Source organism: Hyaena hyaena, unplaced genomic scaffold (genome assembly GCF_003009895.1).
Source record: "Hyaena hyaena isolate Hyena2069 unplaced genomic scaffold, ASM300989v1 scaffold_115, whole genome shotgun sequence".
NCBI classification, from domain to species: Eukaryota; Metazoa; Chordata; class Mammalia; order Carnivora; family Hyaenidae; genus Hyaena; species Hyaena hyaena.
The window spans coordinates 3114999-3131081 of NW_024080747.1; the positions used below are offsets into that span (position 1 = coordinate 3114999).

A 16083-nucleotide genomic window follows, 5' to 3' on the forward strand; every position below is an offset into this window, starting at 1 on the left:
AGCTTCTTTAACTGCCAGTGGCCAAATCTCTGTTAAAGGGATGTAAATAAGCTAGATTTCTAGTATTTTTTTCCACGGAGAGGAAGTTGTATAATGTTGGTGAAAGTCCAATTATTGTTGCTTTCTGTAGTCAACCTTATTTAGACTTATCCTCATTTTTGTTGCTCTCTTTGCTCACCATTGTTTATCAGTCCTTTCCTATGAGATCATATTCCTTCTTGAAATACATCATTTAGAAGGTCCTTTTGAGAAGATCTGTTGGTGGTATATACTCAGTTTTTGTTTCCTTGAAAGAGTCTTTATTTAACCTTCAGTCTTGAATAAAATTTTAGCTGAGTTCAGGAGTTTACACTGACAGTTATTTTTTTTTTCCCTCTTGCCACTTTGAACATCATGTACTCCCTTCCTTATGTTGGTGCCAAGATGCTGTCTTTGCCATTTTCCTAATTTTAAAAGAAAACCCAACATTTAAATTTTTTTTTTAAATTTTTATTTATTTCTAGGAGAGAGAGAGAGAGAGAGAGACAGCATGAGCAGGGGAGGGTCAGAGAGAGAGGGAGTCACAGACTGAAACAGGCTCCAGGCTCAGAGCTGGCAGTCAGCACAGAGCCCGACGCGGGGCTCGAACCCACGAACCGCGAGATCATGACCTAAGCGAAAGTCGGACGCTCAACCGACTAAGCCACCCAGGCGCCCCCCAACATTTAAATTTTTATGATGTTGAATCTAGAGTTTCATAGGTGTCCAATAATTATGAAGACATTTCCTTCAATGGCCACTTTGCTAAGGTTTTTTTCTTTTTTTTAATGAATGGGTATTGAATTGTATTGTATGCTTTGTGCCCACAGTCACAAAATCATAGATTTTAAAATTATTGATGTGCTTGATTACTTTCATAAAATTGCTAAAATTATAGTAACTTGTATTCTGAGGAAAAAACCCAACTTGGTCATGGCATTGCATTTTTTTATGCATTGCTGGATTCAGTCTGTTAAAACTTGCTTAGCATATTTAAATCTAGATTAATAAATAAGCTAGATTACTATTTTTATTTTCTTTTGAAATCCCTGTCTAGTTTGGATATCGTAAAGTGTGTTTAAAAGGGTTCCTTCTTTTTCTGTTATCTAGAGAGCTTAAGTAAATTATCTATAGTTATACCTTTATTTTATTCCTAATAGTGAACTTTTTTACCTTCTCTCTTTTCTTGTTTAATTTCCAATTTTATTAGTATTTACAAAGAACCAGATTTTAGCTTTTTATTGTGTCTTTTGAATCTTTGTTTTCTGTTTTTTTAGGTACCTCACTCCCCATTTCTTCTTCTCTTCTACCCTCGAAACTACTACAGTGTTCTGTGATGGAAAATAATGTTTTTAGAAATAGTATCCCATGCTGAATTACATTTGCTATCAAATGTTAAGTTACTGAAATTGTATGTTAGAAGATAATAAGTGGAAAAACAAGGAGTTACATGTACAAGATCTAATTTTTACTTCCGTATGCACGCACTTGTTAAAGTAAAAAAAATTTTTTTTTTTTTACTTTTGCATGAATTTCAGAACATCTTAATGGAACTATTAGCTATAAAGAAAAATATGAGTATAGGTTATTAAAGATAAAATATATAATTTTTTATACATGAACAATTAGTCTTCCATTTAAATTATTTCATTTAAAACATATAATATTTCCATGTAAACATTTTATAAGCCTGCTCAAGATAAACATCCAAATTCCTATTATATGCTTTTAGTGGTCTTTTCCTATTATGGAACAATTTTTAAAAAGACTATTATTATTATAGTCATTCTATTATTATTATAGTTATTCTATTCATTTTCTGGGAAAAGCTGAGGTGAGCATTTCTAACCCGGATTCCTGTGCAAAGCATTTAGAGTTTTAAAGTTCTTTTCTTAACTGATACGTGAAGTGGTTACACCAATTAAACTGCAAAAAAATATTTGACTCTACCCTGACATATGGAGTGTTTGGTTCTTGGCCCTTATTATCTTAAGAAAAGGCTTGATATAACATAGCTCTCCTATCACACATCTGAGATATTCCACTGCCCAAGGTGAAAACAGCCCATACCATTTCTCCCCCATTTTCCTGTGTTACTTTTGACAGTGTAGTTTGAAACCCAGAATCAGAGTCATTTTCAAGAATGAGGCTATAATTTATTTACTGTTAAGTTCCCTGGACCAGCAGAACCTAAAGGGTAAAGAGATCTCTATGAGAGATTTATTCTTCATGACTGTGCTTATCTTGCTTATCTTGCTTATCAAGTTTGCTTTTATGCTTCCACTGACTCAAGTGGGCATCAATTAGAGTACCTGCTGTTTTGAATAGTAGATAATGATGGAAGGTCAGAATTTAGACCACCAGCAGTGTTCAACAAGTGAATATGATGATAAAACTACAGTATAGAAGAGTTGCTTTTTTGTTCTATATGCCTTTGTTAACTAACAAACTTGACAAAAATAACTCATGCTATAATAAACGTTAAGCAAAATGTATTGACTGCACGTGAAACCAACTTTTTCTTTGTTGAAAAATTCAGCATTTGATCCCATGATTATAAGACAGCCTTAACAGAAAGGTAATAAGGGAGAAAAACACGTTTAGGAACTCTAATTCCCAGGTTAGAGATCCAGTCATTCAGATATAAACGCATGCACACAAGTACATGGTGAACAACCTATCTGTTTATTTTAAAGAGTCTAAAATATGGCAAAGAAGTAATTTGATTTAGACATGGAATTCTTTTTTTATTATTTTTTTAATGTTTTATTTCTTTTTTTTTTTTTTTACAAATAGTTTATTGTCAAATTAGTTTCCACATAACACCCAGTGCTTATCCCCACAAGTGCCCTCCTCCATGCCCACCCTCCCTCCCCCCCACATCCATCAGTCCTCAGTTTTTGTCAGCATTCAAGAGTCTCTCATGGTTTGCCTCTCTCCCTTTCCCCCACCATTTCCCCCCTTCTTCTCCCCCGTGTTCCTCACTTAAGTTCCTCCTAATCCTCCTATACATGCAAACATATGATATTTGTCCTTCTCTGCCTGACTTATTTCGCTCAGCATAACACTCTCAAGGTCCATCCACGTTGCTACACATGGCCAGATTTCATTCTTTCTCATTGCCATGTAGTATTCCATGGTATAGATAAACCACATCTTCTTGATCCATTCATCTGTGGATGGACACTTAGGCTCTTTCCATGTTTTAGCTATTGTGGAGAGTGCTGCTATGAACATTGGGGTACATGTGCTCCTGTGCCTCAGCATTTCTGTATCCCTTGGGTAAATTCCTAGCAGTGCTATTGCTGGGTCCTAGGGGAGTTCTATTGTTAGTTTCCAGAGGAACCTCCACACTGTTTTCCAGAGGGGCTGTACCAGTTTGCATTCCCACCAAGAGTGTAGGAGGGTGCCCGTTTCTCCACATCCTCGCCAGCATCTAGAGTTCTCTGATTGGCTCATTTTAGCCACTCTGACTGGCGTGAGGTGGTATCTCAGTGTGGTTTTGATTTGTATTTCCCTGATGAGGAGGGATGCTGAGCATCGTTTCATGTGTCTGTTGGCCATGTGGATGTCCTCTTTGGAGAAGTGTCTGTTCATATCTTCTGCCCATTTCTTCACTGGGTTGTTTGTTTTCTGGGTGTGGAGTTTGGTGAGTTCCTTATAGATTTTGGATATTAACCCTTTATCAGATACGCCGTTTGCAACTATCTTTTCCCATTCCGTTGGTTGCCTATTAGTTTTGTGGGTTGTTTCCTTTGCTGTGCATGTTTTATTTATTTCTGATAGAGAGAGACAGCGTCAACAGGGGAGGGTCAGAGAGAGAGGGAGATACAGAATCTGAAACAGGCTCCAGGCTCTGAGCTAGCTGTCAGCACAGTGCCAGATGCGGGGCTCAAACCCACGAACCATGAGATCATGACCTGAGCCGAAGTCGGATGCTGAGCCACCCAGGCGCCCTGGAATGGACGTTCTTTAAAATAAATCCCTGGATGAATTTTTGGTAAATGATATGTGTAAATCAAGCACTTAAGCTAAATCATCTCCTAAACATAGTAAGATCTATTTGGATAAAATATTTTAAAGCAGAAAAACTATCACAGCAGATAAAGTGAATAAAATCTATCCCGCTCTTGCTAGACACTATATAATTTTTAAGAGCTTACAAACACTTTAGAAATCTATATTTTTAAAGAAAGGAAGAATAGGAAAATAATATTTTGGGTCTTGTGACATATTCAGTATTGGAATTGTAACTGACCTGTTTAAAACATTTATTTTAAATATACCTTTTATATTTAATAAGTATTTAATAGACTTAGGTGTCAGTTAATTTTCACTTTGCAGTGATTTTTTAGTCTGTTTTGCATACACCATCAGAATAAGCCTCCTAAAATAGCCTTTTTATCCTGTCCACCTGCCGGAACACGGCTGAGTGGCCTCTTTTCCCCTCCAAATACGGAGTCCCTAGCCCTCCCTGGCAATCCAAGTGTGGTCCGTCCCTCTTTAAAATCTTGTTCACTAATCCTTTCCATTATGTGCCTTCTCCCAGTGCACTAGTCTTCCCACACTCACATGACCATGCCATTCACATTGCCGTTACTTGTCCTCCTTATTGATCTGTTCTCTTCCACCTTGTTCTCCCTGTATCTGGATAGGTACAGCCATCTTCATTCTACATTACTCACCATTAAAATGTGGATGTGTCACGTGTGCCTCATTGTGTCTCTGTGTTGGCAGCGGCTCGAGCTGTGGCTTTGGTTTCTGAGTCTTCCCTCCTGCGTTTCCTCAAAGTTCTCTCCTTTCCCTGTTGCTCTGTCTCTGCTGCTTAATCCCAGGATTTGTTATTACGTTTAACTTTTCCTCAGAAAAAGTTCATTGTAGCCTGGAGGTCTAGAACTCATAGTGGGATAAAAATGACTGATAACAAAATCAAACTCATTCAGGGTCTGCCTTGTGTCGTGAGCCAAGGCTATAGGATTAAATAATCCTATAGTTTTTAAGTATGAAATGGAGCATAAGTGAGGACAGGCTTCGGGACAGCAAGCCTTAAGTTCATACCACAAACACGTCACTTGTATTCTTCCAGCCTGGTTCCTGGAATGGTCTAAACAGCAGATTTTAGCTCACATTTTTCTGTTGTAGCTACTGAATCTTGCATAATCATGTGTGTTTTAAGGAAATGTAAAGGCAGGGAACCTCTGGGTGGCTCAGTCAGTTGAGCACCCAACTTCGGCTCAGATCATGATCTCACAGTTTGTGGATTCGAGCCCTCCTCCCCCCACCCCCACCCCCCGCCCCAGTCGAGCTCTGTGCTGACAGCTGGGAGCCTGGCGCCTGCTTCAGATTCTGTGTCTCCCTCTCTCTCTGTCCCTCCGCCACTTGTGCTCTCTCTCTCTCTCTCAAAAGTAAATAAACATTAAACATTTTTTTTACAAAACAGAAAAAAATGTGAAGGCATTTAAGCATATTAAACAGGTTTTCTGTTTTTGTGTATCAACATCCTCATCATTATAAATAAGCCTATGCCATTTCTATTCTCAGTGTAAATAAATGCAAAGTACCTAAAGCCTATTTTTCCCAAGAATCTCTGTTGTTCTATCAAAGTAGCTTTTTTTCCCAAATTTATTGACTTCAACTGAAAAATGCGATGCCTCCTCCTTATTAGTTATTATAGCCTTGTTTTCAGCATGTTATTTGCACAGGGTTGTGGTGCAAGGTAGAGGGTGAGAAAGAATGCAGAACCAAGCTCGATCCTCCCATGGATGGGACTGACTGTGATGCTGGTAAGGTAAGTCATGGGAGCCATCGTAGTTAGTAACAACAGGGAATGAAACTCAAGAAACTCGCATCTCCTTCTGTGGTGGCATTATATAGCCATCTTAACACCAGTGGAGTACTTTCAGTATCTGTACGGCTTTTAGCCTCTCATTAATTTTCACTTATCACTTTTATATTTTTCACATCTGTGGTCATTTTGTTAATAGAAATGCAATTATTTCTTATTGTGTCTGATTACAAAAACGTTGAAATATTTATGTATTACTCTCACCAAAAAAATGAATTTATTGTTTGCTATTTAAACACCGGTAAACTGATCACAAGCAATAGCATAAATAGTAGAACTTCCAGAGCTGATGAGTCCTTTCAGACATAAAACATTATCCCACAGGAACCACTGAGTATAATTTCTCCTTGTCATTTGAAGCATCATACGTAAAATATTCTAATCGATGTGTTATTTTGTTTTTTAATGTTTATTTTTGAGAGAAAGAGAGAGGGAGAGAGAGAGAGAGACAGAGTGCACACAGGCAAGGGGCAGAAAGAGAGGGAGATACAAAATCTGAAGCAGGCTCCAGGCTCTGAGCTGTCAGGACAGAGCTTGATATGGGGCTGGAACTCATGAACTGTGAGATCATGACCTGAGCTGAAGTCAGACGCTTGACTGACTGAGCCACCCAGGAGCCCCTCTAATTGATATTTTAAAGATCGGTAAATATTTGGCTACCTGAGTTGTTTAATGTGCTTCTTGAAGTTATAGGAATTTATTAGTATACTTTTACATATCAAAATTATTGATGTTGAAAAATAACTTTCTGTCAAAGGATCTGAAGGAAGTAGCTCTCAGCTAAATGTATAATTGTAGTTAATCAAAAGATAGTAACTCACATTATTTTCTAATTTTTATTCTGTGAAGAGAATTAGATGTGTGATTAGAAACCTTTCCTCTGCAGAACAGACATTTTTTATTACATTTAAAAAGAAACAAACTTACTTGGAGTGAAATACTTAGTGAAAAAAAATGAAGTAATATAGAGTACTAGTTTAAAAACACATTGTTTTCAAAAATGGACAATAGCAGTATAAAAGACACAAACACACAAATGCTTATGTAAGGCTGTAATTTGCAACAGTGAGAAACAATGAAAATATTCATGAGGTGAGTAATGGTTACAATGTAGCTGTTAAAAGAACAAGGTAGATACATATACATACAGCCTGAAGAGATCTATAAGCCATGGTGGTTAGTTAATACATAGAAATGTCAGAAAAATGGATACTTTATGATACCATTTGATATTAAACAAAAAAACCACTTTTGAATACACACACACACACACAGGGTATATATCCCTAAACTCAAAGAAAATGGTTTGAGAATGTAAACTCCAAACTGTATTTAATAGTTAGCTCTTGGAAGGGAAGTAGAATTGATGGATGAAAGCAGAGGGATCTAAGGATAAATATGATGTTTTCCCAGACATTTTTTATTTTGTTTGTTATGAGCCTGTAATCGTTTATTACTTCTCTGATTTCCTTAACTAAAAAAAGATTAAAATGTAACATTTTTAAAATACAGAATATTTTTTAAGACTAGCAGTGTTTTATCATTAGATCCAATCAATAAGAAAATGGTTTCTTGAAAGGGAATTTTTTGTGAATTATCAGCCAGTTGTTTACAGACTGTGCCAATTTGTACAGAGTCGGAATTTGGGTTGGTTTTATTTTTTTAAGTTATGTACCAAAGTGTGCATACTGGGCAAGCCTCATGGTATTTATGCTGAATAATTTATTGCTGTCATCATAAAACTTTGCAACAGCAATAATTTTTATCATCCCTGAAACACAAAAATAGTAATAAATAGAGACAACCAAACATTCAGCCGTATTTCTTGAAACTTCACACAACCCATTCATCTCACGTAGTTCTTCTTTAGCAATATAACAGTCTCTTCATTTTTATAAACCGATGTCCTAAACATTTCTCTACTATTATTTTTTCTTCCAATATTTATGAAAATAATTTGCATTCTTGAGTTCTCTAAAATAAACTTATTCTTGTAGCAATCAAATTTATAATTGCTCATCAAAAGGAAAATGTTTTATTTCCCTCTAATAGTGCTAACTATTCTTTTGGTGGTTCTGTTATGCTTTGTGTATTAAAATAACTAATGAACTTCTCAGTTCCTCAGGCCGTGTGGGCTTCTTCAGATAGCCATCCGTTCCAGCTATTGTAGGAGCCATCATGAAAATAGCTTCTAGCACTCTGCAGAGGAGTGCTGGCATGCTAAAATATTTGAGTGATTCTAACTTCTCACAGAACACTGCTAGTTTCGTGCATTGCAAACCAAGAAACAAAGCTGGGGATTTTTTTTATAATTTATTACAAAATTTTGTAATTTTTTAATAATGTGTCGCAGTATAGTGATGTGAATCTAGCTATGTAACTGGTTCATCTGAGAGTATATAGAAGTCTGGGAAGGTGCCTACAGAATTTTGTGATTTAAAATGATTGTAAAGATGGGGATTTACCTACTATTTATACACAGCATTTTCCAAATTAAAAACGGCTTGTTTTCTTTCTTCTTTTCTCTTTCTAATACTACCATCTGTGTTTACATTTACATTTAACAGATGTTAGAGTTGATAAATGATTTGATAAAGACCAAGACATGTATGTTTTTTCACTGACAATACTTATGAGGCACATGAGGAGGGGAAAGGAAAGTTAAATACAAATTTGGTAAAATTTTAAACTGTGTTGAAAAATTCTACATAATATACTTCAGTTATTTACTTTCTTAAATTGAGTTTCTTGAAATTACCATCATCATCCGTTATGGAAAATATGGAGACTGTAATATTCTTACAATCAAATTTGTGTATTTAAAGAGTTTATTAGCTTCTGTCCTCCTCTGGTCTTATTCAACAGTCTGTGCAGAAGATTTGCTTAGAGAGTGATGTTTCCTTTGACACCATTGCAGACCACTTCCAGTCAAATGATTTTTTATGAACTTCCTAGACATCCACATAGAAATTTGATAGAATGGAAATGTAGTCAATTTTTTAGGTCATGGACTGTCCTAGAAACATTCTTTATTATATATTTCCTTAGCATTTTTATGAGTTTTTATAAATTTATTATTTATAGATTTAATAAATAATAAATTTATAAATAAATTTATTATTTATAGATTTAATAAATAATAAATTTATAAATAAATTTTAAAAATTAGCATTTTTATAAATCGAAATTAGTAGATATGACAAATTCTGATCTTTTTACGCCATGCATAATATCTTTTTTGAGCCTAAAACCTACAAATAAAGCAAAATATGCTGCTAGAAAATATATGAAAAGCATCATTACTGGGGTGCCTGGGTGGCTCAGTCTGTTGAGTGTCCGACTTTGGCTCAGGTCATGATCTCACGGTTTGTAGGTTAGAGCCCCACATCAGGCTCTGTGCTGACTGCTCAGAGACTGGAGCCTGTTTCAGATTCTGTGTCTCCCTCCTCTCTGACCTCCCCAGCTCACACTGTCTCTCTCTCTCTCTCTCTCTCAAAAATAAATAAAACACTAAAAAAATAAGATAAAAAAAGCAAAGCATCATTAGGATCATTTTATAAACCAAGTGGAATATATTATATAATAATTTAAATAAAACATTCACCAATTTCCTCGATGTTGAAAAACAGCACCACCTAGAAGACACAAAGGCAGATTCTCCATAGTTTCATCCAGACTGCTGGTTCTCTGCAGAGGTGATACACTATAAATATTATGCAGTTCTTTCTTTAAATTTCACTGATTTGCGTATGCAAATTTGGCTTACATATCTGTTTCCCTTTCTCTCCATCTGCCCCATGTGGTCTAGTTTAAATGATTTGCAAATCCAGATGCTGGTCTTTCCCAACATAGTTTCAGTCTGCAGTGAACCTGAGCCCAGGCTTTCAATGCCAGCTTGGTGCTCAGTGAGCGAGGAGCTATGGGACTCACTATGAGAAAATAAACACCCTTTGAATAGGCCAAAACAAGTTGACCAATTGGAAGTTTAACATGTTTCACATTGGATTTTTTTTCCATGAATGGCAGTACACTATTAAATCTTCAAAGCCAATAAATAAGTTATTTAAAAGGATCTGTTTTCCCTCCTTCTGCAATTTTCAGACTCTGTCTTCACCCAAAATCTCAATTTAATGACAATCTTCATACAAAATCTCAATGTGATGTGCCTATCAATACACTTTTAGTTGTTGAGAGTTTTTTTTGGGGGGGGGGGGGGGGGGTTGGAGCATTAATTTAAAACTTCTTGGGTCTAGGGTGCCTGGGTGGCTCAGTCGGCTGAGCATCCAACTTCAGCTCAGATCATGATCACCCAGTTCATGAGTTTGAGCCTCACATCAGGCTCTGTGCTGAGAGCTCAGAGTCTGGAGCCTACTTCCAATTCTGTGTCTCCCTCTCTCTTGTGCCCCTCCCCCACTTACTCTCTGTGTCTGTCTCAAAAATAAATAAACATTAGAAATTTTTTAAACTTACTGAGTCTAAAAGGTTGAATTTAAAAATTGACATTATTATTGGAGCGCCTTGGTGGCTCAGTTAGTTAAGCGATCGACTTTGGCTCAGGTCACAATTTCCCAGTTTGTGAGTTCAAGCCCTGCATCAGGCTCTGTACTGACAGCTCAGAGCCTGGAGCCTGCTTTAGATTCTGTGGGTCTCTCTCTCTCTGCTCCTCCCCTGCTCAGCCTCTCTCTCTCTCTCTCTCTCTCTCAAAATTAAATAAACATTTTTAAAAATTGACATTTATTAGAAAAATCTGCAGGAACTATTTCATTATATAGAAAAGCATTAACTGGGCTCACACAAAACTAAGTTGCATTGTTTTCTGAATTCTCTTTTCTAAAGCCAGCACTTAAAAACATATTCTCAAAATAAATTTTAAAGAAATATAGATAAGTTAAGATCAGAATGAATAAAATTTTGGTTGGATTTCTGGAAACATTAATATGTTAATATAATGGTATCTACAGTTAATCAGTATCATTACTAGTTATTGTTAACCTTTACTAAGTCCTTAGTATGGGCTGTGCATTATGCATAGTGCTTCTTTCTACTCCTGCAAAATCTGTTAAGTAAATATGACTATTCACATTTTGAAATGGGAAACTTGAAGATTAGAGTGTTGGCAATTTCTACAAAATCCCTTATAAATCATGTTGCCATTAAGTGCAGAAAATTGTTTAGGTCTTGAAGATCAGCTTGCTCAACTGTCATCATTATACAGTCATTAACCTAAATTTTGCTAATATTAACCTATTGTTCTCAACATGATTTTGTTCAAGTAATTTGACTTTTAACATGTTTGCTATGACCATCATATATCTGATTTTTCAGAAATAAGAAGATATTATTATAATTTATATTCCAAGTCCTGGCAACCATTCCTCAGTGACTGCAGAAACTGCCTCTTTTGCTGCCTTAGTTTAAAGTTAATGAAAATGCAAAGATAAACAAGAGAACGAGTACAGTCCTTTCCCTTCTTCCCTCATTATCTTTCTCAGTTAATGGATACGAAATAAACTGCAGAATAATTGGAAGGAAATGACAGAATTTCAAAGAATCCTATTACCTAAGTCGTTCAAGTAAACCGCTTTCAAAAGAAAACTTGCCATTAATGTTAATGCTTAGATTTGATGGGAACTCTTTCAGAAAAAAGAGAGAAGTCATAAAGGAAAGTGCTAAAATTAAATCATACTTTAAAAAATTTTAATTACAAGGAAAGAAACCCACTGAGTTTTCGAATCACAGTTGCTAAGTTTGCTGAAATGTCTGCTCCACTCCAGTTACGGAAGAACATTTATGTTTTATTTTCCATTCCTATACGTGACTCTGTGCTTTTGTGGTTTGTCCCTTTTAAATTGTTCTGTTTTTTAGAATGTGTTAGTTTTTTTTTCCCGGCTGTGCCCTCCCCAAGCTCCCTCTTCACCCTCTCTCCATCATAAGGATGGAAATCTCAGGCCTGTGTTGGAAATATCTGTGTGCTGTTTTCTTAACAAGACAGTATGAGAACTCAGAGAATGACCATTGTGTTACTATTGAGAGGAAGCAAGTGCCAACTTATTGTTTCGTCTTTTTCAATTCACATGTTTGGGGCTCTTGTAGACCTGATTTAATCGCAATTCCAGTGACTTTGTAGGCCAGTGAATGATTTTCCCTTGTGCCCTGATTTGTTCACCTAAGACATAACTTTTGGAATAGTGGTGTAAGGCTGGAGAATGTACCACCAGGACCTCAGCAGCTGGACATGTGGCAGGAGAGTGGAGCATGTGGAGCCCGTGTAGCCGGACCTGCGGTTCTGGGATCAGCAGTCGAGAGCGCAAATGTCCTGGGTAAACGCAAAGCTCCTGCATTGGGGGAGGGCGTTTTATGCTTGAATTTTCAAATTCGAAGGTTTTACTGATAACAGATGTTGGAAGGCAGAAGCCCCCTCCAATCCTACCCCACGCCGGAAAACAGCAAAGTCCCTCAGATTATTTATTTTATATAAAATCTCCCTCGTAAGAAGAAAATAAGACCAACCCTTCTACAAACAAACACTTAAACGTTACATGGGGTAGTTTCTCAAGTAAATCCCATAAACTGTTGTGTTTAAAGGAGCAGGGAGACCTGCATTAGAAAAAGTAAGTCACCATTTAAGGGGACGGTGAGAAGGCGGGAAGACGGTAGGTAGCACTTACGGAAGGGAGAGGAGAACAAAGTCAACATCCATAGAAGTGAAGAGTGTTGGAAGCTGAAGACGTGCTAAGCACGTGTGCAGATAGGGAACGTTACAGGGTCCACTCGCTCACCCCCACCCTTCTAGACTGATCCCAGGAAAGCATGCAAGCAGATCATTTCAGCTCTATACTTTTACCCTTGGTTTGGGCTCAGTGGCCCCATTCCTTCACAAGCCGTTTTAGAGAAATTATATGAAAACATTAGAACCAAACTCCTTCATGGGAATCCCAGACTTTGTATTTTGCCCCCAGCCTCTGCCCTTTACTCTTCTGCATCACAATTAAGGCAAGTTTTTAGTAAGCGTATGGACTTTCTGCTATTAGTGATCATTTGACATGTCCACATTCTCAAAAGGAGATCTAATGTAAAGGATTAAACCTTATTAACTTAATGCTTTTAATTTTTTTAATGAGGGTTAACGTCAAAAAAGAAAATTGATTGTTTGTACTATCTTTTCTAGGCTAGGTTCTGAAGCAAGGGATTGTAATGGTCCCAGAAAACAATACAGAATATGTGAGAATCCACCTTGTCCTGCAGGTTTGCCTGGATTCAGAGACTGGCAATGTCAGGCCTATAGTGTTAGAACTTCATACCCAAAGCATGGTGTTCAGTGGCAAGCTGTCATGGATGAAGGTATGAGTAACCAGACCGCTACCGTCTTAGTTAAGTAGATTTCTGGACTTGCAAGGGGCTTCACAGTAGCAGTCATTGTTATTTTACGCATTATACACATTATGTTCTAAGTATTTCAGAGCTCTCCTTTTTCAACCTTTAATGACCTATAACAATCACAAGCCCTGACTACAAGTAGTTTTTTTTTAATGTGGTGAATATTATTACTTACCAGTTAGATTAACTTCAGTGTTTAAAAAGTGACAATATGAAATGCTGGTGAGGAGGAGAAACTGGATCTTCTACGTTGCTGATAGGAATGTATTTTGTACGGCCACTCTGAAAAATAGCTTGGTGGTTTCTTAAATATTTAAGCAGACAGTTATCATACAATTTAGAAAACAAAACCCTGGGCATTTTCCCCAGGAAAATGAACATTTACAACCATAAAAAATCCCATACACAGATGTTCATAGTGGCTGTATTTTCAATAGCGAAACAGCCAAAAAAGTCCTTAGTACCTGAATCATCAAACACACTGAGGTACATCCACACCATGGGATATTATACAGCAATAAGAGGAACAAATGACTGATATGTGTAGCAGGTTGGTGGATTTCAGAGCATTACGCTAAGTGAAAAAAATCAATCTCAAAACATCACATTCTGTGATTCCATCTAGGTAACGTTCTTCAAGTGACAAAACTCTCCAGATAGAAAACAGATTAAAGGTTGCCAGGAGTTAGGGATGGAGGCGGGGAGAAGGATGGATGTGATTACAAAGGGGTAACATAAGGTAGAAGTTTGTGCTGATAAATTACTTAACATATATTGATTGTGGTAGTGGTTGTAAAATCTGCACATGTGATCACAGGAGTGATATACATGTACCCATGACATTTTCCTGGGTTTACTATTGTACCGTAGTTATGAAAGTATAACCATTAAGTGTTCCCAGTAAACTCCGGGAAAGGCATGTGAGACTTCTCTGTACTATTTTTGCAACTTCCTTTAAACTTACTACTTAAGAAGACAATTTTAAGGCACCTGGGTGCCTCTGTCATTTGAGCCTCCTCCTCTTGGTTTGGACTCAGGTCAGCCTTTTGAACCCTGCTTTGGGCTCTGCGCTGAGCATGGAGCCTGCTTGGGATCCTTTATCTCTCCCTCTGCCCCTGAACCCCACACATGCACTCTCCCTCTCTTAAAAGAAAATAATAATTTAAGGCACCTGGATGGCTCAGTCAGTTAAGCATCTGACTTCAGCTCAGGTCATGATCTCGCAGGGTTTGAGCCCCACATCGGGCTCTATACTGACAGAGCAGAGCCTGAAGCCTGCCTCAAATTCTGTGTCTCCCCCTTTCTCTGTTCCTCTGCGCTCTCTCTCTCTTTCTCTCTCTCTCTCTCTCTCTTCCTCTCTGTCTCTCAAAAATAAACATTAAAAATGTTTTAAATAAAAATTCTTAAAAATTAAAATAAATAAATGAAATATTTTTTAAAAAAGAAGAGAGAGTTCTTGCCCGTGGTCAGGGAGCTCTGGGTTTGAGCTGTAGTACCAAATGTGGTTGTGAATTCTCTGACATAACTGACCATCATTTTCCTAGTCAGTTTGGACTGTGCTTTTCCATCATTTCAGTAACCCTTCTATCAACAGCCTGACTTCCACTGCTTTTCAATTTCAGTGCACCCATCTGACAAACGCTTCTCTCAGTGTAAGCTTTCGAGCAGTCAGGTACCAATGGAAACAGCCAGACAACAAAGCAGTTTACTCCACTGCACAGACAGGGGTGTTCTGTGTTTGATAGCAAGAGGATGAGAAGGTAATCTGCTCCCTTCTCTTACCTCATGTCTCATCTAGAACCTTACTTCCTGTCACTCTGAACTCCAGATACTGATTTTGTTTTCTGCCTCGCACATGCCATGCTCTCTTCCTCATGACAGCCTCCAATAATACTGTTTCCTCAGCTGAGAGGAAATTATAACACCATCTTCTGTTCACACTGCCCTCTTAATAAATGGTAATTGCCCCCTTCTGGATGCTTAGACAAAATATTGGAATCGTCATTTTCTCTTCTTTCAAAATATCAGTAAGGTCACATCAGCCTTTTTTTTTTTTTTTTTAATTCTAGTGTAGTTAACATACAGTGTTATGTTAGTTTTAGGTGTATGATATAGTGATTCATCATTTCCCTGTATTGCTTAGTGTTCATCAAGTTAAATGTACTCTTAATCCCCTTCACCAATTTCATCCATCTTACCACCTCCACCCCTTCAGTAACCATCAGTCCTCTATAATTAAGAGTCTGTGTTTTGGTTTGTCTCTTTTTTTCTTTGTTCATGTGTTTCGTTTCTTAAATTCTGCATTTGAGTGAACTCATATAGTATTTGTCTTTCTATGACTAAACATTATACTCTCTAGATCCATCCATGTTGTTGCAAATGTCATAATTCCATTTTTTAATGGATATGAGCCTTAATTTAAAATACATCCAGAGTCTCATCGTTTCCAAACATCACCAGAACTCCTGCCCTGGCACAAGCCACTGTCTCTCTCCCCATGATTGCAGTAGCCTTCTAACTGTTCTTTATGCCTGTGTTCTCCTTCAGTCCCAATAGCCAGAGTGATAAATCTAAATTCTTGGTCATGTCCTGTTATTCTTCCATTAAAAACCCTCCAGTTCCTTCCCAACTCACTGAAAGCCCACATTCTTTCCTTCTAAAGGCCTAGTAGGATCTCTGCTACCTAGCTTCCTCGGACCCTCTGGCCTCATCCCCTCTGTTCCCTACCACCCTTCCACCCATACTGGCTCACTTGGTCTTCCTAGAATAAGTCCTAGTGTCTTGAAAGCCCCCACTTCCACTCTGTAACCCTGTCTCCAGATAGCTGTGTGCTTCATTCTCTC

The 16083-nt window shown here is 37.4% G+C and overlaps 1 protein-coding gene across 4 annotated transcripts in view; it reads left to right on the forward strand.

The window, feature by feature from the left end:
- Positions 1 to 16083, forward strand: part of ADAMTS19 (ADAM metallopeptidase with thrombospondin type 1 motif 19) — a 239082-nt gene that overhangs the window by 136322 nt on the left and 86677 nt on the right. For 3 of the 4 annotated variants that reach the window (XM_039236685.1, XM_039236682.1, XM_039236683.1), the window contains 3 exons: positions 5705 to 5806; positions 12053 to 12183; positions 13032 to 13204. In XM_039236685.1, coding sequence (XP_039092616.1) covers positions 5705 to 5806; positions 12053 to 12183; positions 13032 to 13204 — 406 coding nt within the window. The remainder of the gene's footprint in view (positions 1 to 5704; positions 5807 to 12052; positions 12184 to 13031; positions 13205 to 16083) is intronic. The other variant, XM_039236684.1, reaches the window with a different exon arrangement.